Source organism: Lissotriton vulgaris, chromosome 4_1, assembly GCF_964263255.1.
Source record: "Lissotriton vulgaris chromosome 4_1, aLisVul1.2, whole genome shotgun sequence".
Lineage (NCBI taxonomy): Eukaryota > Metazoa > Chordata > Amphibia > Caudata > Salamandridae > Lissotriton > Lissotriton vulgaris.
The window spans coordinates 795,417,997-795,442,378 of record NC_141691.1 but is presented as its reverse complement, the minus strand read 5'-3'; the positions used below and the strand labels follow the sequence as shown (position 1 = coordinate 795,442,378).

At 46.1% G+C, this 24,382-nt stretch overlaps 1 protein-coding gene across 2 annotated transcripts in view; it reads right to left on the bottom strand.

Moving 5' to 3' along the window:
* The window catches only part of LOC147722595 (cadherin-6-like), a 222,121-nt gene that overhangs the window by 95,192 nt on the left and 102,547 nt on the right, over window positions 1–24,382 (bottom strand). For both annotated transcript variants that reach the window (XM_086965121.1, XM_086965119.1), the window contains exon 2: window positions 11,767–12,139. In XM_086965121.1, coding sequence (XP_086821247.1) covers window positions 11,767–12,027 — 261 coding nt within the window. In that variant the 5' untranslated portion in view covers window positions 12,028–12,139. The remainder of the gene's footprint in view (window positions 1–11,766; window positions 12,140–24,382) is intronic.

Sequence of the window (24,382 nt, the reverse complement as noted above, 5' to 3'; positions counted from 1 at the left end):
TGAAGATCCGAGGAGGGGGGGCCTTTGTTGGAGGCCTCTCTCCCATATTCAGATAGTCCAGAAAAGTCTCTGGAAATACTTCTGTAGCTGTATTGTGTGGAATTATGTGGTGAACAAGGGAAACAGCCTTTAAACTGCAACCATTCCAACGCATGCATTTACCCTGCATGCTGTTGCAACAAAAAAGGTGTGTAGCATTGGGTAGAAGGTGTTGGAGTTACCTCCAACACCTTCCCTACTGTTGCACACACTGTAGTTGGAATAGAAAATTTATCTATTCCAACTTTCAGCGCTCCCCCCACAGCAAGTCGGGGTAAAGTTTGGCATTGCATCAGCGTGCGCTGTATTGGCATGCATTGTAAAGTCACATAACTGGTGAACAAGGCCTACCTGGCTTTGGCTGCAAGGGTGAGGTAGCGACCACCAGTACTGGACAATCCCACTGCCAGGGTGGACCTATCTATGACAGCCAGATGGACTGCTTCTGCCGTGGAACAGGAGGCTACCTTCAGTCTACCTATTAGAACAAAGAATGAACTGCATGATGACATATGGGAACGGAGGAATCTCATAGCCTTCTTCAGTCACCGCAGGAGAATTTGCTTTACTCTTAAGCCTCCCCATGCCACAGGGAGCTTGTTACTTTCTCCCTAGATCTGTTGTGGTACATAGAGGAGGTCACTCTGATTCCAGATCTTTCAAAATGTCGTTTGTGGCCCAAACAGAAAAAAGACATAATTTGTTCCCTAATCCAGGACCACCAAACAAACCTAATCTCCCGGTACCACTGATGGCCATATTTGGTCCCCCTGGACCTGGCATTGACCCTGTCACCAGAAAATATTGACTGTAAATGGTGGGTTTGGAGGCTCAGGTCAATGAATTGCTCATCGTCTTAGAAAGGGGAATTTAAGGCATGCTGGTGCCCTAATCAGCTACTAACCCTACGTTTAATGGAGAGGCTACTCGGCTGTAGGGCCCCAGTAGAATGTCTCCCTCACACAGTGCTTAGTTTGAAAAAAAATGTCAGGGGTCTAGTCAAAAGGCCTCTGCAGCCTGCACCACTCCACTGCCCTGCTGCTAGAAACTGCACCACCGCAGCTACTAACAATCACACTCCTTTAACTGTGACAATTGAGATTATTCCACGCCCCGAAAGATAAAAGGATGACTTGGGAGGCAGGTATTAATCCTTTTTAATGTTTACTAAATTAATAAATAACTGTTGGGCTCATCTCAAAATTAGACAGACAGTGCCACCGTGTGGCAGACTGTTATAAGCACTGGTGTTGACAATTAAGTGCTGGTGCCGAGCAGCGGAAACCTCCAGCTCAAATTAAGCCCTGCCCTCATACCAGACACTAGATACCAGCCACGGTTCACTTCACCAGACACCACCAATGTAACCTGCAATGATTTGTTTTCGATTGCCAAATTTGGGTCGGGCACACTACCCTTTGGGTGGTGGGTCTGCAATAGTCTCGAAGGGAAGAGAAGGGTGATGTAGCAATTGCATTGAAAACTCATCAACCTTCAAATGGGGTAACTGAGAGGAAATCCCTGCAGGGTACACACCAAACCCGCTAATTGCACTTGAAGTGCAGCACTACAACCTTTTAGTCTTTGAAGTGTATCTTTTCAAAATTGTCATTTGAGCTACTGTTTCCTTCATAAGCCATCAGCAAAAATCATTAGCCTTTGCTCCTGTTCTCTGCATGGCATTGCAGTAGCCCTTGCTAATACCTTTCACTGGACCGCATGGGCACAGGCTGCTTATTATCTGAAATTATAGCGCTTAGCTCTTATGAGCTATAAGCTCTTATAAGCTATATCTGCCAAGGAAGGGTTAGAAACATATAGTTGTCAATAATTATCCCCATTTCTGTGTGACAGATTATCTTTATGTTTATTAACATCCTTTCCTTTTCAAAATAAATAACTGCACCTTTACTTTATTGTTTGTATTGTGTTCACTATGTTCTGAGAGTCTAATGTACATAATGTCCTTGCTAAGCCTTGGACTGAGCAGCATTTTTATCTGGAAGGGCTCAGTTGCAAACGGGGAGTACTTGGGCAATCCATTGCAGCGTAAAACAGCATTGTGGCTGTAGGACAACAGTAGTAAAAAACACACTAATTTCTTACAATTGAGACTAGTAACCTCTACATATCCAGGAACCCCATGAAAACGCCCAAAGACCTCAAAAGAAAAGCTGCTTCTGAGTTCCAACAAAAGTTTACTCTTCCCTCTCTTAAGGAATAAGATGCGCACTCAGTCTGAAAGATGTAGATAGAAGAAGATGCCTTCCTCGAGCGAGAGTTCCAGAGTTTTGGACGGTTCCAGAGGATGAGGCCTTCCTTGTCCTGTGTTTCATGAAGCTTGGGCATTCCAGCGGAAGTCCTTTCTTAATTCCTGAGATCTTAATTTCCACTCCAAAATACATAGTGGGCTCAGGTGGACTTTTTTAATTTAGGTGCTCACAAGTTTAAGGTGGCAAGCATCTAATGCCTTCACCAAACAATATACTTTGCAATCAACAAGGGTGACCTCTTACTTCCTCTTAACGGCATCGATTTATTTTAGAAGTTCTGTACACTTCACTTTTTCAGGTCATAATCTTCTCACTGCGGATGTTTTCCCGAGAAGGAGTACTCGCCGGAAAAGCATTGAAATAATTAAAACAAATGCATTCTAAGTGTGCCCGCTAGAGGGCAGCGCCTCCCTTCATTGCAAGTACAATCAAACAACGCCGCGGTAAGGGCAATGTATATTTCTTCTTCTAAAAATTTATAAATTATAAATTAAGGATGAGCAAACATATTCTTCTTTTTCTTTGACGCCTGTGAATTAATCGGTACGCGAGATCTGCCAGCACACCTCGGCCTTGAAATACTTGGAAATTCACACACACACTCACAGCTTTGACAAACCCATTTACATTCGCATGCAGATTTTGTAATTTGCCTTTTTCCTGACTTGCACTTGGACATTAAATTTGAAAAACGCGCACATTCGTCATGTCCGAAAATAGCCACACGATGCAGGAAATATTTACCGCGCGCGCCTCTCGCAATAATACGCTTAATGCGCCCTGTGTCAGGTGTTATCAGTCAACATCATTTTAAAACAAACCTTCATTTGTGCTAAATAGCTGTCGTCCGGTTTCAACACCCAGTGGATTGGAAAGCACGTTCATGGTGGGTTTTAGAACAAGTGACGCACACGCTAAACAAACAAAATGTGCATTCCACTGAGAGAAGCAAGGGCAATTTGTCTTTGCCAATTTATTCCAAGGTAAAAATATTCGCTTTCCCCATCAATTCTCCTTCCAGTATGACAGGTAACACACCTCACGTATTTCTTATTATTTCACCGAGGAGTATTTAAATTACACTGAGGGTGGGTAGAACAACGTTTAACACAGGACAGGGGGTGTGCGTCCAGGCACGTGGGCTACAGGTCCACTTTTGGACACTTCCGTAGGCCTATGGAGGAAAGACCAGTATGGGCAAAAATATCTAAATTGGCGCAAGTGCTGGAAAATGGGCGGGAGGGTGAGGTGGGGGCCAGATCCACAAGAGGTGGAGTCATGTGAAGGTGAGTAGACTGTCAAATTATACATTTATATTTTTTTTAAAAACAAATCCACCCAAATAAATTAGGAAAAAGGAATAGTGGGGTAGGATATATGTTCCGAATTATTTAATTTAGCCACGAAGGGACACATTCCTGCATAAAAACAATCAATGGAGGTGATTTCCTCTTCGTATTTGTGCTGCTGAATGCAGCACACATAGAAAGAGGAAAAAATGAGATGAAATAAAGTTATTTCTCCTCGTTGCGAAGAGTAGGCTTTAGACACATTCCCAGGTTTACATATTTTTGTAACTCTGGGAATGTGTCGAATGCCATGGGCATAATGTGGGAACATCCACCGTAGTGTGCATGCCTCCACATGGCAGTGTGAGGCAACACAGCTTCTTGTGCTGCGTTGCCTCACAACATATCTACGAGGCCATGAAAAGCAATGCAAGGTGGCTTTATGTGGCCTTGTATTTATGGCTAAGCCCTGTGCGCCACCAGAACATCACCAAAAGTGACCTTAACCCCTTCGCTGCGGCGGCTATTCCGCCGCAGCGCTAAGGGGGAGGCGGGGCCGCGCGGCGCTCCTGTGCTCGTGACAGAACCGCTCCGTCACGGTCCGCGGGTGAGCTGTGCTTGTGACGGAACAGTTCCGTCACGGCCCCGCCCGCCTAATAGAATGCTCAGCGTAGGCGCGGATTCGCGCCGCGCAGTCGCTGCGAGCGGGCCGTGACGAAACCGTTACGTCACCAGCACAGCCCACCCGAGGCTCGGTTCCGTCACGAGCATAGGAGGGGTTAAGGTGGAGCACAGGGATAGTAAATGATCCCCATAGTCTGGAACTCACTTTGCATATTTTGTCTTTAATTTTAGTGCACCTTTTTTGTGTGCTATGAAGAAAATCCCGAAGGACAACATTGCACCCTGCAGGAATGACTGCTAACGAGATGACGCATTGTCGCAGCAGTTTCAGTGCCACAGAGTAAAACATCACAAAAGAGTTTGAAGCGAAAACGAACTATCAGATAATTAAATTCATTTGCATTTTGGGTATTTGAAGAGCTCACACACATTGTTGTTTCTTGGCACCTCAGATTGGATGGAAAAACGGGTGCAAGGATGAGATTTATTCAGTGCTTAATTTGTTAAAAAATTAAGTGCCAGGGCCCTCGTCAGGAGGCCACCTCTGCTTGCACTACCCATTGCAACTGCCAGCCAGCCGCGGCCTGTCCATTGAGGCTGAGGGGCTGCCCCACCACCTTTTGCCCCTCACAAACAGTGTCTGTCAGGCTGAACAAATGTCAGCCTGACAGACACTGTTAATTTCCAGGTCAAGCTGCCAGGAGCCAGACATGCTCTAAATCTGCAAGCTCCTGGATGCCTGAGCTGACATTTGCTGGGCTGAGGAAGTCACTGCTCCTGTGGGCGTTCCCTCCTCAGCTCAGCAAGGGTTCCTGAGGCCCTCCCATCAGTGACGAGGGGGAGCATCAGATTGCCGCGCACCTGGGCAATTCAGTTTTAAGCCCTGAAGCGCCCAGGGTCGAGTATCAATCAGTGACACTTCCACTTCATCACAGAGTGGGGTGGGGTCAGCAGTCTCGCTGACCACATCCCACTCTGTGATGACGTTAGGGCTGCTACCGTCCCTCGAGGTTAGGTCAGCCAGTGAGGGAAGGCAGCAGTCCCTAGCCTCCTGGGACCTCTGAGGTAGAGCTGCAGGTAGGTGTGTGTGTGTGTGTTTTAATTAATGTTTGGTGCGTGTATGTGTTAATGTATAAATGTTTGATAATGAGTGTTGTGAATGGATGGGTGGGTGTTGTGTGTGTGTGTGCACGTGTGTGACTGAATGGCGGTGAGTGTGTATGTTTGCATGTGTGTCCCTCCATCCGCCCTTCTCCCTCTTAAAATTAACAACAGCTACTGGTCCTCTTTTCTTATACAGACTTGTCTCCCTATATAAGTCTCTGGGCCAAGGCTTGCTGTGAAGCAGCAGATCTCCAGGAACAAAAGAGCTGTCTTTTAGCTCCCTCCAGCAAACATAGACTTGTGTGAGCGCTAGAGCACCAATTAGTGAAAGAGCGCCCAATGCAGTTCGGTGCAGCAGGCCAAATAACATTTTGCCCGTGGAGCACTCCCACCACCTGACAAAATGCATGCATTTTCGTGCCTATTATTGCTTTTTATTGTAAACTATCACTATTACTAGTTGGTGTCTAAGATTGTTGTCTTTCCCCAACAAGTGGAAGACTTAGGTCTGCCTACTAATTTCTCTTTCGCTCACAAGACCGACTATAGTCACCATCTGCTCAAAGCCAATATTTTTGGGAAATTCTAGAAGGTTTCCTCAGAGTGGCTGGAACCTCCCGTTGATTCCAGTCACAAGGTCCTGTTTCTATGGAAATGGACACTTTGGGAATGAGTCGCAACCCCTCTATAAATTGTTAGTAGAATGGAATTATTTCAATAATTCATGAAATACGTAGCCATGTGTAGATTAAGGATGACTGCACATTGGGAAATCCCTTAACCGGTTCGACGCTATTGACGGAACCATTCCGTCACGGCTCGCGGGTGAGCTGTGCTCATGACGAAACGGTTCCGTCACGGCCCGCTCGCCGCGCCTGCCCGGCGCTGATTTCGCGCCTGCCGGCGCGTTTCATTAAGCGGGCGGGGCCGTGACTGAACCGTTCCGTCACAAGCAAAGCTCACCCGCGAGCCGTTACGGAACGGTTCTGTCACCCGCGCAGGTGAGCCGCACGCCCCGCGCGACCGTTAGCTCTGCGGCGGAATAGCCGCCGCAGCGAAGGTGTTAACTAGTGCATGTGAACGCTCCTGAGATAATGCAGCGACACATTTACACAGCACACCCAGCCTCTCACTGCCCAATAGGGGAGGGATGACCATTCTGCGCCATCCCGCCAGCATTTGCGTAACATGACGTTCCAAAAAAAGCTGTTAAAAGCAGCAGCATTACCAGTGTGACATGGGTCCTGGTGCGAGGAAGGAAACAGTTGCTGTCTGATTTGTAAAGTATAACAATAATCAGTGGTCAGTGGATCCCTCATGCCTCTGGAACCCTGTGCCACTGCACCTGCTGCACAATGGACACTACGCCCCTGGTTAAAAGGTATTGTTTTGCACACTAGCATTTCACTGGTAGAAACCACTTTGTCTATATGAACAGTGAGCCTACACTGATGTGGATCAAGTTACTAGCTTAGAAAAGTGACAACACTGGCAGTGGCGGCTCCTCCGCAATGCTGCAATCTCCTCCGCAGCCAGGAAATGAAAAATAAAATGATGTTCTTGCATCATTTTATTTTGTATTTATCCGGCTCTGAGCCAGCGCTGTAAGGAGGGGCAGGGCTGAGGCATGGGAGGGGGGAGGTGGGAGAAGGAGTGCTACGTGCACTCCCTAAGGGCACTTATGTGATTGGACGGCCGCCTCAGGCCGACCATAGAATACAAGCACACTTAGGCTTCTCCAGCCCGCCTGCATTGAACAGCCAGGCTGGAGAAACCCCCACAGACTCCCTGGCCTGAGCGGAGCGTCTTTCTAGCCCGCTCAGGCCAATCCCTGTGCTGCTCTGCAGCACGGGGATTAGACAGGGAGTCTGTCCCAGGTGCTGCTGGGACCAGGAAGAGGAGAGGCGGCACGGCGGCGACTAAAGGTGCGTTGTTTTTTTAATATGTTATTTCTAACACCCCCTTGTGTGACCTACGTCGCTCTCCCCCTCCTGCGTTCACACCACCTGCCCTACCACCGTTTGTTTGTGGCGGCCGCCACTGTACACCGGGCATGGTGCGAGTCACGGTAGGGAGACCAGAGTGTAGGGGGATCTAGAATGATATGTATGTCCCCAGCACATTATGTGTTTACTCCGAGTCTGAGGTGCTATTACAGAATACAAGAGCCAGGAAATTTGTTTGAGAGGAGTGTGCGGATTGCATAATGCATCAGATGTATGACACTATGATACTGTTCAAAGGTTCCAAATGTGGCAATGTGAGGCTGCTGTTAATTGCTCTGTTGTTTCACTCTACCATACTCAGGGTCATTGGAGATATGCAATTCTGCGGTTACAGCATTTTCCACCTAATGATCACTTTGCTACAGTTGCCACATAAGTATTGCAGATTTTAACATAAAATGGTTGTTTGTAGGTCAAATAATCAAAAGTGACTAGAATTGCCATGGCACATGTTGCTATGCAGTAGAAGGCTTTTCTCAAAGGTTGACATTTCAGTCTTTCCATTGTTTATTGCTGTATTTGGGTATTAAACTGATAATAATGAGGTAAAACCTTTGCCCAGAAAATATTAACATGTATACACAAATTGGCAAAGCCAATATGTCTCACTTATACAAGAGCTATTGGCTGTGGCAATGAGGTTTTGTCATGTTGTACACCAGTGTGGCTCCTGTTCAGAATGGCTAAAAGTTAGTGGTGTGGGGTGTACTTTAGTTGAGTGGGGGGAGTAGAGTGTTGTAGACTGGATTTGTTGGAGTAGTGTTTCATACAGCGGAGTAGAGGGAGTAGAGTTCCATAGAGTTAAATAGTATTCAGTGGCAGAGAGTGTCATAGAGTGCAGTGTCATAGAGTGCTGTGTTGTAGGGTGGAGTGGCATAGAGTGGAGGGATGTAGAGGGGAGTGGAGTGGAATAGGGGGGACTCGGTTGGAGTGGATTGAGGTAGTGAGGTGGATTGGAGTAGATTGGGGTGGATTGGATTGGGGGTAAAGTGGGTTAATTTGAGTGGATTGGGGTAGATTGGAGTGGGTGGACCGGATGGGTGGAATGGTCAGAGGTGGGGTGGATTGAATTGGGGTGTGGTAGATTGGACTGTGGTGGATTTGAGTGAGGTGGATTAGATTGGTTTGGGGTGGGTGGATTGAATTGGGGTTTGGGTGGATTGGATTAGAGTGGGGTGGTTTGTAGTGTGTTGCATTAGAGTGTGGTCGAGGGGGTGGATTGGACTGGACTGAAGGGGTGTGGATTGGAGTGAGGTGGATTGGACTTGATTGGGGTGGTTTGGACTGGAGTGGGATGGAGAGGAGTGGATTGGAGTGTGGTGGGCTGGATGTATTACACTGAGTGGGGTGGACTGAACTGGGATGGGGTGGACTGCATTGGGGTAGAGTGTGGTGAACTGGAGTACAGTGGGGTGGATTGGACTACATTGGAGTGGGGTGGCTCGGAGAGGGGTGGACTGGACGTGGTGATTTAGACTGAAATGGGGTGGGGTAGATTGGGTTGGGGTGGGGTGGACTGGAGTAGAGTGGATTAAGTGGGGTAGATTGGAGCGGGGAAGATTGGAATGGGGAAGAATTGAATGGTGTGGATTGGACTGGAGTGTGGTGGCTGGACTGGGTGGCCTGGGTGGAATGGAGAGAGGTGAAATTGAGTGGTTTGGAATAGAGTGGGGTGGAATAGAGTGAGGTGAATTGGAGTGGAGTGAATTGTAATGGCATGGGGTGGAATGGAGTGTGGTGGATTGAATTAGGTGGGGTGGATTGAATTGGGATGGATTGGAATGGGTGGGGTGAACTGGGTGGGGTGGATTAGAAAGAGGTTGATTGGATTTGGCTGTATTGGATAGGGGTGGGTGGGGTAGATTGGACTGGGTTGAGATGGATTTGATTGGAGTAGGGTGGATTGGATTGGAGTGGGAAGGTTTGTGTTAAATTGGAGCGGGCAGATCGTTCTGGATTGGAGTGGGGCTTTTTGGAGTTGGGCAGATTGTAGTGGGGTAGACTGTTTTGGATTGGAGTGGGGACGATTTGAGTGGGAGAGATTGTTGTGGATTGGAGTGGGGAAGATTGTCTTGGATTGAATTGTGGCAGAATATTTTGGATTGAGTAGGGCAGATTGTTTTGGAATGGTGTGGGGCAGATTGGTGTGGGGTAGATTGTTTTGGATTGGATTGGAGTGGGGTGGGGTGGATTGGGGAGGGAATGGGGTGAGGTGGATTGGATTGGGGTCGATTGGAGTGGATTGGATTGGTGTGGGTGGGGTGGATTGGATTGTAGTGGGGAAGATTGGAGGGAATTAGAGTGGGGTGAATTGGGATGGAGTGGGTGGATTGGGGTGAGGTGGATTAGATTGTAGTGGGGTGAACAAGGAGTGTGGTGGATTGGCTTGGAGTGTATTGGAGTGGAGCCAATTGTTTTGGATTGGAGTGGGGTAGATTAGAGCGGGGCAGACTGTTTTGGATTGGAGAGGGGTGGATTGGAGTGGGCAGATTGAAGTGGGGTAGACTGGAATGGGGCAGAATATTTTAAATTGGAATTTGGCGGATTAGAGTAAGCAGATTGTTTGGGATTGAAGTGGGGCATATTGGTGAGGGGCGGATTAGAGTGGGGCTGACTGTAGTGGGGCAAATTGTTTCGGATTGGAGTGGGGCAGATTGTAATGGAAGGTTTGTGAGGATTTGCGTGGATTGGATTGGGGTGAGTGGTTTGGATTGGAGTGGATTGGATTGATCTGGGTGGACTAGATAGATTGTAGGATAAGTGTGGGGTGAATTGGATTGGAGTGGGGTGGATTGGGGTGTACTGCACGATCATGTGTTAAAGCCTCATTTCAGAAATTATGATGCAATTATACAATTAATAAGAAGGAATCAATGTCTCTTGGCAATAAAATGGTAGTCATCTTTTGAGAATATCGCCCACGAGCAAAAACAAAAGAAAACAGGAGTGCAAAGGGAGCAAAGAGGTCTTGGCAAAATAAAAGAGAGTTAGCTATAGAAAATAAATCTTTGCAATTTTGTTTGTCCTCATGGGCATATTTTTGCAAGTCACACGCTTTATGTTAGCAGGACACTAAAATGTCAACAGAACAATATAGTACCTCGCACTGTTTAAGTTGAATCATTCAGTGTTTGACCCCTGCTCCACTGAGCGGAATGGAAATGTTAGGCCTGCCTTGACGAATTACAAGGCTGTAAAGAAGAGTGCCATGCAAGCCAACAAATGGTAAACAATTGGCGGGCTACAAGCCCATTTTTGTTAACAACAGTGTCTCACAAGCGAGACACATGCACTAGTGCATGCTGTCGCAGGCTCGACCCTAAAAATGACAAAATGTAAAATTATCACAAAATGTGTTGTATTACATCGCATAATCTGACATTTCTTGACAAATAACTTAATTAACCCTGCTACTTAATCTGGTCCTCCACTGGAACATAACTACTGTGGCCCTGACTGTACTCCAAATATTTCACAGGGCTAATGGGCAGAGCACCCCAACAAACATTACTCCACTTTTTGTGCATTTGTGAACATGGGTTGTACAGTTGGTAATGTAGTACAGGCAGAATGCTAGGACTTGGAGCACTGGAGTGAGAATGTGCTACCAATTTAGGCCTTCCAGCCGTAGGTTTTAGGTACGACATGGAGGGTCAATGTGGTCCAGGGGTGTCAGTGGTAAACTTAACTCAAATTATCTTTTTTTACCATCCAATGGGAGGGCATGTGTCTATTTTCCTTGCTTCTTTCAGGACCAAGAGGACCATTGCAACAGCACTGTTAGACCGAATATCTGTGGATATTTAGCTATTGGTCATTTTTAAGTTGTTAAGGACTTATACATCATATTAGTAGTTGTGCGGCCTTGAGTCCTGTGTGAGTGTGCTGGCAAATTGTGGGAACTACCAGCCCAACGACATACACATATTACTCTGTTAAAGAGGATGATGATTTATGTATATGTGATTAAGTAATAAAAGTATTTTGCATTTTCTCCGTACACAACTACTGAACTCCATGAATAACAACCTAAGTGTCTGAGGTCGCTGACGTGACATCACACACACCATATGACTGCTCAGGGCATCACAGTTTTAACACAATGATCAACCCTTAGCCCTTCATCAAGCTCCTATTGGCTATCAGGCAGGGACATTACTCCAAAAGTCCATGTTAAATGTCTTTTTCTGCAATGGTCAAGGCCTCCATAACCACTACAACTAGGCCTAATTAGAGCAGTGCCAGAGGTACCAATTCTCAACCCAGGAAAAGCAGAAATGACCCCTAGCTACCTCACTTGATGTTTATGCTGAAATCTTTAGTGGTGTTTGAAGTTAGGTAGAGCACGGTTACCTCATGCAAGCAAGAGCATTTGTTTACCTGTGAGACAAGGGAAAACAGTGCTTGTGATCAAGTCTATCAGAAACCTACCTTTCCCACGTACTGATAATCCGATCCTGTGTACTCCTCAAGAAGAAAAAATTGGTTCCACATCCAACTCCTCTTCGACCTGCTCAGCTCCAGGCCGCTGTCGGCCGAATGCTGCCAATCCTCTCCCGACTCCAGCAAGCTGTCCGTAATCCTTTGGTCTACTGGGGTTGCGAGGCTTCGCTGGGTCTGACTGACCCCCACAAGCAACAGCAGGGAGCAGTAGTAAGTCCTCATCCTGTAGCCAAGGTCTGTAGAAACCATGGTAGTCCTTTGTTCTTTTCTTCCCCTCAGATAGCTGACCCTGCTACACCGTATCCAGCCTCGCGCGTGCTCGCTGTAATCCTCGCGGGGCCTGTCTGTGGTCTCAGCGGATCTGCGGAAGGAACAATGCACCACATTAGTCATCTGCAGCGGTACTTGTAATACGGCATGACAGCAAAGAGGCCAAAAAGAAGTAGGACAGAAAATGTAATTGCACGAAACCCCAGGACCAACTCTGAAATCTTATAATTGGCCTTCAAAAGCAGTACTACATACAGTGTGCCAAGGAGAGAGACGCGCACAGCCTCCCTCTATCAGACATGCTGCTTTATTCCTCCCTAACCCCTTCCTTTTCATTTAATTTGGATGGAGTCTATAAATCACTGATTTGCTGCCCAATGAGTCGCAGAGAGTTGGGGAGCTTTGGGACTTGTCGCCTGCCTAGGCCCACATTTCCTCAGTTTGAATGAACTTTTTTAATGGCAATGTGACATGGTGGCAGCCTACTGCGTCTTCAGATGTGGGACAGGACAGCACTTTGGGGTTGACATTACACAAGGGAGTTGAAGGGAAGGGAGAATTCAAAATGGCAGGTTTGCAAGACGAGGGGATTCAAGCATGCTACCATGTACCAATTGTAGTCATTGCACCAACATGTAGACCACATTTGATTCACTCTTCAGAGTTTTTGCAAGGAGACTTGGGGGTCGATTTATTAAAGTCTCAGGCAGCGCAGCAGCCAAAAGTGCTGCGTGAGAATGAGAGAAGGGCATATATATACAGAGATATGGCACTCTCCTCCTCTCACCCTAATACCGGCGCACAATCTGAATTCCAAGCACCACACACACCTTTGCACCATAGTGCAAATGTGACTGTGTGAGTCTGGTATAGGATTTGTAATGGAAGGGTAGACGAACTTTAACCCCTTAAGCGCTGCGCCCATCCAGCGGCCGACAGCACCACTACCTCGGGAGTGCTGCCGTCGGCCGTTGGACGTTCCAACTGCACCTGCGCAATGGAACGTTCAGCACTGGAGCTGGACGTTCCAAAGCAGCTAAGGTGTTAAAGTGTTTCCTACTTTGTATGTGTGTTGTACAGTGCAGCAAAAATGCAAAGTCGGAAAAGAAAAGAGAAAGACCAGCATTTCTCCTTGATAGCGCCTATTTCAACATGGCGTTATTTTTTTATTCACAATCCTTTCTACTTTTTAGTAGACAACGTCTTGCATCACAAGCCAAGGGTGGTTTCATGGGAACGCTGATGCACCACCATGGAACGCCCCCTTGATGCTAAGTAATGCAAAGTAGTGCGGGTCGTTGCTCTGCGCCATTTTCAAGGGAATTTCCATTGCATGCAAGTACATTTTTTAAAATAGTGTGTGACACAAACACAGCGCAAAATCTCAGTAAATATACCCATTAGTCTAACAACTAATTTGTGGGCCCTGGAGACGGGAAACAATATTTCTAATGCAGCCTTCGGCACCTAATGTGTGATCTTGGACGAATTATGTTTATCTCTACAGTCCTCAGTCTCTCGATTTACCAAAATTGGGAAGCTCTAGAAAGCTATATGAAAAGGAAAATACGGAATGAAGTGTTTCATGTAATTCGGACATTTACAAACACTAGTGTATGTAGCTACCTGAAGATCAAACAGGAAAGAAATGTTATGGAATACGAACCAAGATTGGTTAATGAATGGTCATTTGCATACTCCTGAATTTAAGTAAATTACATGGAAAAAGAATACTGTCAACCTCACAAAGTAGAACAAAGCACGGATAATTAAAACAATGTACCAAATGCCCATCACTGAGCAGTAATCACGACAGTGGAAGAAGGCCATTAGTGTTCAGAAATGCCATCCCCGAGGTGGTTAGTCATTGCTAAAATAGACCATGAAAAGCAAGTGGGCGTGGCCATTCTTCACTGCGGCTCGTCGCGGCGTTCGCCAGGGCAGCGGTCCTCAATGCCCCTACAATATGAAGCTTCCAGGCACTGGTGTAACGAAAATTGAGGGTGCCTCCCTGCAAGGTGTGTAGAGGGGCCCCCTCCGGGCTCAATTAGGAGCTCTCCGGACAGAGTGCAGTGCCGAGGGGGGCCCCTGGAGCTTCAGGCCCCCTCGCACCGCGTGGGCTGCGGGGGCCTGTGTTACGCCCCTCCACCAGGGGAGGAAGGGCGGGCGTATGGGAGATGCTGCAGCTTCCCCATGAATCCTTCATCATTTTGGATGTCGAATTAACGATGAAAAGGACCTTATTTATTGGCCCTGAAGCATTTACTAAGCGTTCGGGTACAAACTGTCACATGCAGTGCTTAATTTGTAAAAGAAAGGGTGCCAGTGCCCGAAGCTCTGCTCAGAAGCCCGTGGCCAGTGCAATTAAAGTCAGTGCACCAAATACCAAGGCTGGGAGTTTTAAATTCACCTTATGCCTCCATAATTCACTATCGGACTCTCCCTGCCCTTTTATCTCACTCTTACAGGTTCTTGTTTTCTTGATTTGTGAGCAGTGGCGGCCAACACAATGAAGAGGTGGGTGGAGGGGGTGCCGGGAGCGCGGGAGGAGGATCTCACGGGGGGGGGGGGGTATTATTAATAATAAAATAAACACTTACCTGGAGCTGCCGGCCGCCGGCTGCCTATCGCGTTGCGGCTCGTCCTTTCTGGTCTCGTCAAGCACTGGGGCAGCATTAGACCTGCTGTGCAATCACTGTGCTGCTCTCATGCTATGAGAGCAGCACAGAGATTGGCCTCAGTAGGCTAAAAAGATGCTCCGCTAAGACCAGGGAGTCTGTGCTGTTTCACCAGCCGGGCTGGAGAAACCTAAAAGGGCTATTTATAACAAAGTGGAGGAGTGCGGCATTAGCCTTCCTGGCTTAACGCCGCACCCCACCACTCCAGAAATGCAGGACTGCATCATATTTACAACAATATGGTGCACCCCTGCGTTTCCCCCTGTGCTGGCGTGAACCTTAGCAGCCTAGCGCCAACGCAGGTACCCTTGCACCATAGAGCAAGGGTGTCTGTGTTGAGGGGAAGATTGTTTATGTGCAGGAAGGTCTCTCATTCTGCACATAAATAATCTTTACATAATGTTTTGTAACTTTTATTCATGCTGCTTAATGTAGGACACGTAGAACTTGCAAAACTGATTTTTTTATTGTTTATGTGCAGGAAGGGTCAACTTCCTGCACAGAAACAATCAACGGCAATTTGCTGTTTCTATGTGTGCTGCACAACGCAGCACACATGGAAACAGAAAAAACGAGGAGAAATAAAGCATTTCTCCTTGTTTCGCCTATTTATGGCCAGGTTTTTCCTGGTCTTAATTTTTTGCACTGCCTCCTATTTACACCACCCTTGTAAATAGTGGGCAGCGTCAACATCAATGGGTGTTGCGGTGGAACGCCTACTGCAACACCCACTGCCCACTCCTTTAATGCTAAGTAGAGCATGAAAGGCTGCCTGATTTACAAGGCTGCCTTGTAAATAAGGCGAAGCCCCTATCTCCACCACAATGTCACTAAAGATGATGTTGTGATGGCGATAGGGGCTTGTAAGCCTTCCCCTAAGTGTGCATGTGTGTTTCCCCGGCCTGCGCCGGCCGGCCAAACACACATCTGTACTTAGAAGTGCACATAGCACTCCTCCTCCCCACTCCCATGCCTCAGCCCCACCTCTCCCTGCACAAACTGGCTCAGACCCGGCAAATGATTATAGGTTTTATTTTTCACTTGCTGGCTCTGAGCCAGTGGGGCGACGTCATTACGGAGGACCTGCCCCTGTTTGTGAGGGTTTTTGCTGTCTTTCTTTTACTCCGTCTTTCAGCCGTTTTAGCGGCAGTTTCCTGCCGCTAAAGCAGCGATAATTTTATCGCAGTTCTTGATAATATGCCCCCAAAACCCTACAAATGGGTAGAGGGTGTGGCATAAGCACCAGAGCTGCAGACTTTGGAGCTGGGGAACCAGGTCCAAGTCTCGGCGTAGGCTCAGCATCCTGTGATTCTGGGCAAATCACTTCATCCCCCTTGGCCTATGAAAAATAAATATGCCCTTAACTGGTGCTCATGAAAAGCAAACCTTAGGGTCGAGTTTGCGCTATGAGTGCTGATATTAACGATTAAGTGCTGGTTCTGAGCACTGGAAACTACGAGCTCAAATTAAGCACTGGCTCTGCCTCTCTCACGCATGCAGATCATTATTTTCTGTCTTTAACTTTCTTTTCCTTTCTCTGGTCTCTTTTTCTTTCTCTCTCTCTTCAAAGCAAACCAACAACTCAGAACAATTATAAAGTTCATATACAACCTCTGTCAGGAATGGTAGAAATGTGTTGTTGGCAAAACACAGATTCGTCTTCATTTTCAGTAAATGGATACCAAAACTGACACGAGGTGAGCCCTAAGGGCAATAAAAGGTTTTACAGAAAAGTAATAAAAATATGTCTCATGGCACTTTGGTTACTTCCTCTCTCTTGGAGAATAATGTAAGTGTGTTTTTTTCATGGCCCCTTAGGTAAGTGTAAAGTACCCTTTATGATAGAACTGCTTCAGGGTCCCAATATATACCCATTTTAGTACAAAAAATACATTACATTTTCTATTCTCTCCGACTAGATCAATCGCCAGCACTTGAAAGCTTAAAGTGCTGAAGAAGAAGACCCAGGTAAGTCCTCATCTTCAGGTGCGGTTCACCATTGTCTGGTGACTTAACTACCTGCTGGAGCGAGATGCAAATTTTGAATCGTCTAAGGTAGCAAGCTGCAGCCAATCTGAAAAAACGTGACCTGCACGGTTGTCTCAACCAAATATAAACTTATTTTGACTTGTACTTAGGTGGTTGTCTATTTACTTACTTATATACTATTGCGCTACCTCCTCTGATGTGTCTGTAAAACGTAACTTTTGTCCCAAAGTTTTGTACTGAATTTTGACCCTTTGTCCTGAATTTTTGTCCTGAATTTATTCCCTTTGTCCTGAATTTTTACACTAACCGTCCTGAATTTGCACCTATGCCAGTTGGTCACCCTAGTTATACCCCTGCCTCTATCCTCTATAGAAGAGGCCTTTTCTTTTTGTTGCGGCTGCCTTATCTGAGCATAGAAGGCGTCTGCTTTTTTCTCAGCCGAACCCTGCTCTGCTTGTAAAACTGCGTGCTCCCTACCTAGCAGAGGCCTGCTGTCAACAGACGGGGCTACACCCGTGTATTGAAGTAAACCACGGGACCACGCGTAACCTTCCGCGTGCTAAAATAGGCACACCTCAAAATAATTAATTGTAGCAGCGCAGCTGTGTCAGGTACCAGGCACCTGTGTTATATGTGCTACTTACTGTGCGCAGGTTGTAATCACGCCATGGTAGACTTGGCACGTACTCATTTCGACCGGTTGATAACAAGTGGGTGTAAACATATGTAACTTAATTCTCGCATGCCATGCTAGCCAAGCACACTACAAATTGCGTCTGTCAGAAGACGAACGAGTTGATACATTAATTGGGCAAACAGAAGCACTTAATTGGTACTTTTCAAAGCTGCGGAGCCCCCAGTCTGGCAGATGTACCTACCTACCTATGTGTGATTGTATAGTAAATAACATAAAAGGCTCTTTCTATAAAAGGATCTAAATTATTGTTATTCATCGGGCCACTGCGCTAGATTTTCTTGAATTGCTTTAAACCCATTCACTGCTGAGTGCACTGACAAGGGCATAGGAATTAAAAAACATATTTAAGTACCTGCCAACTCGCGCGGTGCAACAGTGTGACACGCGATATTGGCTCCCATCACACGGTCTCTCAGTGAGGAGCCGATACCACATGGTGGCAGGGAAAACCAGCTGAAAACCACTGTAAATAGTAGTTTTCCAGAGGCTCTGAACTGCCGATGTCCATTAATAGGTATGAAAACACCCCAGGAAATCGGCACCAGCAAGCTTTTTTTTGGGGGGGGGGGGTTTGGGTGGAGGGCCTGGGGGTGGGTGGGGTTCAAAAGTGCATTGTAGGTACTTCTCCGCACGAGGCCCTTCCCCCTTGAAGGCCCCGCCCGTCCACACATGGTGAGATTGTTCTTCAAGTTGTCAGGTATGGATTTAGATTTGCTTTTAATGGGTTTCTAGAGTAAATGCTAGGGGACTCCTTTTGAGTTTGGTGGATGTGGGACATTTGCCAAAAGACGTTGGGTATCCCGTCCACAAAACTCAAAATTCCCTTGCTCTGCTGTTCTCTGGTCCAGAAAAGCATCTTTGTTGGTTCAGTCATCAGTAACCTTTGACCGTCCACCAATAGCCTGTCAATCAATGTATGAAAGAACATCTGCCTTGCGTAGGACTGTCAGTCCTATAATACAGTTTTCCTGTCTGAGCATGGCAGATTTGAACAAGAAACCATACAAAAGACCCCACACTTCCCAGTATACCATGGTCAGCTATTTTTTGTTTTTAAATAACAAACACCAGGTTTAGCGAGTTTGTCTAAAAAATATAATTCTTTGCTGAGCAGGTGTATTAAAATGGTGCCTGCTCAGCAACACTTCAGTGCCTTCAGCAGAACTAGAGTGACTCCGCTTACCTTATGAAGATGGTGGAGGTTTGTGAGTATGGTGGGCAGTCTTCGGCCGGGAGAGTGGAGGACATTCCCCTGCTGACATGACAGACAGTGGCGGCTACCTTGGAATGGGGGTGGTGGAGGGAAGGGGGATTAAAAAAGAAGTAAATAAACGTACCTTCCCCCCTGCCGCCGCACACCTCTCCTCCATCCTCTTCTCTCAGCACCGGGAGCACCCAAGCTCCTGGACTCTCCCAGCCAATCCCGACGCTGCATGAGCAGCATTGTGATTGGTCTGAGGGGCCTTTTTAGCCGCTCAGTCAGCGCCTGGGAGCTGAGGCATGTTCTCCACCTGGCTATACAACACAGCCAGGTGGAGAACATGCTAAGTGCGCAGTACTGTTTGGCCGACCCAAGAGGGCCGACCAAACAGTCATAGGATAGGATAGGATAGGATGTGAATTTATAAAGCGCGAATTGCTGCCCGGAGGCGTCCAAGCGCTAAGAGTACCATGAAACCCGCAAGAGAGCCTATCAGGGAGGCTAGGTTAGAGTTAGTTAGGCAGGATGAATAGAAAGGTTTTCAACTGTTTGCGAAACGCAGAAAGATTGGGGTTGGCTCTGAGATGTAGTGCGCACTTAGGGAGTGCAGACCACTCCTCACTCTGCTCTGGTGAGCTCACCCCACCCGATCTGGCTCCAAGTCCCGCATAGAGAAAAAAACTGATGATAACGTCTTGCTATTATCATTTTCTTTTTTGCCCTGCTGAAAGTTATTATCATTTTTTTTCCTCTGCACTGCTCTCACTGCAGTGAGGCGACGCACCTCCGCCTTAGCGGAGGAGCTGCCACTGTTGACAGACCATACTTTAAATAAGTCCTTAAATCCGAAGGAGAGTTTTCTCTGCTCCACGGATTTCTTGTTGGCATAATGCAATGGAGGGAATATGTTGATTTGGCACGGTGTGCCACATCACGAGTTAGGGTGCCTTCTTTGTTTCACCTTGCCTCATGCGCCAAGCGAATGTGCAGCCGGCCGGAAGCCCCAGCCTTGTAGCCAGGACCATGGCAGCACTACTTTGCTTTTCATTCATCAATTGTGAGCGGCCTGCAGGTACAGTGATGGAAATAGGGAGATAGTCCACACAAGAAGAATCAATGGCATTGGATACTTGACAGGCTGGTTTTGGCTTCATGCCTGGGGCCTGGATTCAACTCACTACCACATCTTTTTTGCTGATGTGGGGGCAATTCGTCTTATTGCGGCAATGCCCACACATTTGACAGTTTTTAGTGCACACTTGTGCATTCAAAATTGAATCCTTATGTCGAACCAAATCGATAGCCTCTACAGAAAAAAATATAGTTTTATACATTTTGAAGACTAAAAAAGTGAATTTTGTTATAAAATGAAAATCTTCAAGATATTAAAATATACTATCCTCATGTTATTTAATAGGTGTTTCTGATCTATATCTATCTATCTATCTATCTATCTATCTATCTATCTATCTATCTATCTATATATATTTATATCTATATCTATATATATATATAGCACTACTCCAGACCAGCGGTGGTGGGAATATATATATATATATATATATATATATATATATATATATATATATATATATATATATATATATATATATATGTATCACAATTTGAAAATCATAGTAGCAACCTTTTCCTACACGAAATAGGCAACCCACTGTACAGAATGCGTTAGGTCTACACACTGATAGAACTGTTGGATCTGTAAGCTGTGCCTGTTTTCTCAATGATACAACTCATCTTCAGCCAAAACAAGGACCTCTAGAACAAAAAGCAAAAATAACCGTGGAGGATCGACGTGTAGCGGCCAGATGTAATAAATAAACTAAAGTAAGCAACATTGATGCAGAGAGGTAGGCACAGTGGGCCGGATTCACGAAAGCATTCATCATTTTGGAAAGCAGTACTCCCCGAGTGCTCGTTGTTGTATCTTACATGTATGTCTTTGTGAATCGACTCCAAAAGTAAAAGCGCGAAGAGGGCACAGTCCTTTTAAACAGCACTAAATGAATACGAATATTCCATGAATATTCCTGTTTAATTATGATTTTAAAAATGTTGTGGCTAATTCACAGAGTACTTAAAACATTACTACATGAATTCTAGTTTATGTACTGCAAGAAGGCTTTGTGAATAGGCCCCCTATAGATGGACTAAATTGTTCACTGTGCAGTCCAAAGGTACTTGTACTGTTGGCCAAAGAATGATGAAAGGCTGTGCCAACCCTGCTGCAACAGGAACCTTTCAAACTACAAACAGATTTCACAAGCAAGCACTTAAGAGCAGTAAGGACTTGGATCTTCCCACTCCTCAAACATTGCACATCTATGCCATGAACCCACTATACATTGATGCCAAAACAGAAGCCCCTCACAAATTATTCTTTGCTTAGATGGCTAGTAATTGCACCTAACCCAAGATTGAGCACATGTGTGTATGTTAGGCACTACTTTAACAATTTAACACTTGTCTGTGTCAGACAGGCCTATGATTTGCACCAGGTGTGCAGACCCACGACTGGTGCACCACTCTAGAACTCACACTACGCCCAACCCTACCATCATAGGACACTCTATAACATATTGTGTGGCAATGTTGCTTCAAGCTACGTTTGGCAAAGATATCAAGGTGTCTCAAGCCACAACAGTGGTTTTAACCCCTTCGGTGCTGTCGTGCGTCACAGTGGGCGTGTGCTGGTGACAGCCGGCAGCCGTCCGAATCCTGCCCAATTAATAAAACCCCTGAACAGTGCGAAAATTCATGCAGCGTGGAAGGGGTTAATGTCCTATGTAATGCTGAGTAACTTACAACCCAACAAAGCTACATCGTTGGTCAAGCAAGATTCAAACTTCAGACATTGTCAACTTATAGCAACCAACTGACGCCCATGGATGAGCTATGTGAGGTGGTCATGTTGTGAAGAATATTGCACTGACAGAGCCGGGTCTATAACACCTTACTGCTGCCGTCGACCAACGGTCGTCGCTAGCACTACCTCCCCAGTGCTGCGCACGACCGTTGGTCGACGGGCCAGCATTCGTTCGTCGAACGTTCAGCACTGGGCGCTGAACATTCAACACTCTTAAGGTGTTAAGAGAGCCTGCAGCAGGTGAACCACCAGTGGTTTGCAGAGAAGACAAAACATTGTGCTGCTAAACACATCATCTGGGGCAACAAAATCCAGAGACCTGATAGGTGCAAATTGAGGTGACTAAATATTAGTGATTAGTTTGTGCCAAGGGATGCAGATAGCAGCAGCGGCCAATCCTTAAGCACGGATGTGAAGCGTGTCTGTCAGGCTAAGCAAAGGTCACGCTAACAAACACGCAGCATGTTCGGGTCTAGCCTAGCATCAGACTCTCAAAAAAAACTTTGGGCACGTGCACTCACCTTTTTCCTCTCACAAATTAAGCACAACTAAATGAGAAACTCTGCTCTCTCGATAAGGTGGGCCATTACCTATGCACCAGAACAGCAGGTAGTCTCAGTCGCATGCACAAGCATGCACACCCCCAGTGGGCCATCCAGTAGCATAGCTTCCAAGATTTGGGTACTGGAGCAAGCAAGGAAAATGGCCCCTTTGACTGCTGTTTTGGGAATGAAATACAACATTTATGAGGGTTCAAAAGTCCCCTCAGGGTTCTGGGCCCTGGTGCCACTGCACCTGCTGCACCAGTGGTAGCTAAGTCCTTGGAGCATCCCAACTTCGACTGCTTCTGATTGACCCTAGTTCAGCAGCCAGGACCTTCAAAGCCTGGAGTGTCATCACATCTTGTGAGTCCTCTGTGCCTCTTCTGCACACCAGCTCCCTCTGCGCCTACCTCATCCTTTGTACTTTCATTAGTATCATGTACCGGCTGCTTCTAATGTTACAATGCTCCACTTAAGCTGAGATAATGCAATCGAGTGATTAACCTGTGTGCAGCTGAGGCCTTTTCTTCTGAGCCACCAATGCTTTCTGCTATGGCTGCAGATATAATATAATGATGATGCTCCCCTGTGACGCGTGTGTTGCGCTCTCTGGCCAATGATGTTCGCATCTAACAGCCTGAATTAATTAACATAATACGTGGATTATGGTAATTCTTCCTCAGTGTTCTGGAATCTTTAGATCAGCGGTTCTTAACCCGTGGTCTATGGACCTCTTGGGTTTCCGCGGCGTTTAAAAGGGGGCCCAACACCGACAAAATCAAATAACATTAGCATATGAATCAAGTATATATTCATTAAAAAAATTGCTTTTTTAACGCTATGTAAATGAGAAGGCATTTGGAATTGGAAGCTAAAAAGTACGTTGGTATAATCTTAATTTGGGGGAGAAGCGCAAGTACAACAAATGGAATATAGGTGCAACGATTGGTGGCCTTGAACACTACTGTGTACCTTACAAAATGAGCGTATGCATTTGAGCAACAAAAAAAAACATGACCACGTTATTTTCTAGAGTCCAGCATATCACTTCATCTTTTAAAAATAAAAGTACATTTTGAAAAGTTCGGACTTTCCCATAGAAAGTAAAATTATGATTTTTGAAGTTTTGGGGTTTGTGAACCAACAACATATTTCATAATTTGTGTGCTAGATTGTTGTATACTTGTTTCTGTGTTTTTATATACTTTTTGAGGCTCATGTTATAGAAATTGTTTAGGCGGAGGGGGTCCTTGGCTTCAGGCAGTGTTTTAGCGGGGGACCACTAAAGACGAAAGGTTAAGAACCGCTGCTTTAAATGATTGGGAAATTAGAGGAAAAAACTACACAGACATTGTGAGATTTATGGTTTAGGCAGGTAATCCCCCAAAGCTTTGAGAGTGATTTTCTCTTAGGGTACTGTCGCTGTGTACTATGCTGAGTGCAAAAAGGATGACATCTCAGATGGAAGTTTGCTTGACGTTGGCTGTTATGTGATTCTATGACCACTAGGTGTCAAACTTATCCTAATGTACATGCCATGTCGAATTTGTCAGTGGTCTCGGAATCATGGGGAGGATGCAATGTGCTCTTTTAGGAAGAAGCTTATCATCCCTTAACTAGGTCCTGCTGTTGGAGTACATCTCTTGTCCAATCAGGTGATGGCACTGGTGGGAGCATCTGGACCAGCTATACTTCATTGGTGCTTTCTGCTAGAGAATGCCACCTTGAGGTTGAGATCTGACCTGCACCCTGACCATGCGTAATAAATAAGAGAGTGATACTGCCTGTAACAAACTCCTGACACTAGTTATGGAACCCCATGCAACATAAGAGACCATCGAGCATGGCGGGTGTGCCTCCATATGAGCAGCCATCACCCCATGGTCTGGTTACAGGCCTTCGGCCCAGGCAGGGAGCTGCTACCAAGACCAGCAGAAGAGCAATCAATATAAAAAGGACAGTCCTTACTGGGAACCTAAACGATACATTAAGACAGGTTTTATGCACCTTATGTGAGTACCGGATAAGAAAGAGAGGTGAACATGCCAGTAGGCATCTGGTCCCCAAGGGGAAAGGAAGGTCTGCTCCATGCTAGAAAGATAATTCTAGCAAGTGGTTGATAGCCAGATATATATTCTTCCTGCCTGGCCCAGGATCAAGCCTGAAAATTCTCAATGATTCACTTCAGTACGTTTTTAAGAAAGTTCCTTTTTCTTTACCTGTGGCAAAGCATAGTCTAGAAGCAAACTTCCTGGTGCTGTTTCCCACTACTTCACAAATAAATTTTTACATACAAGAGGTCATATGACCCAAACTGGAAGGCTGTGTAAAGGGCCTCTGCAG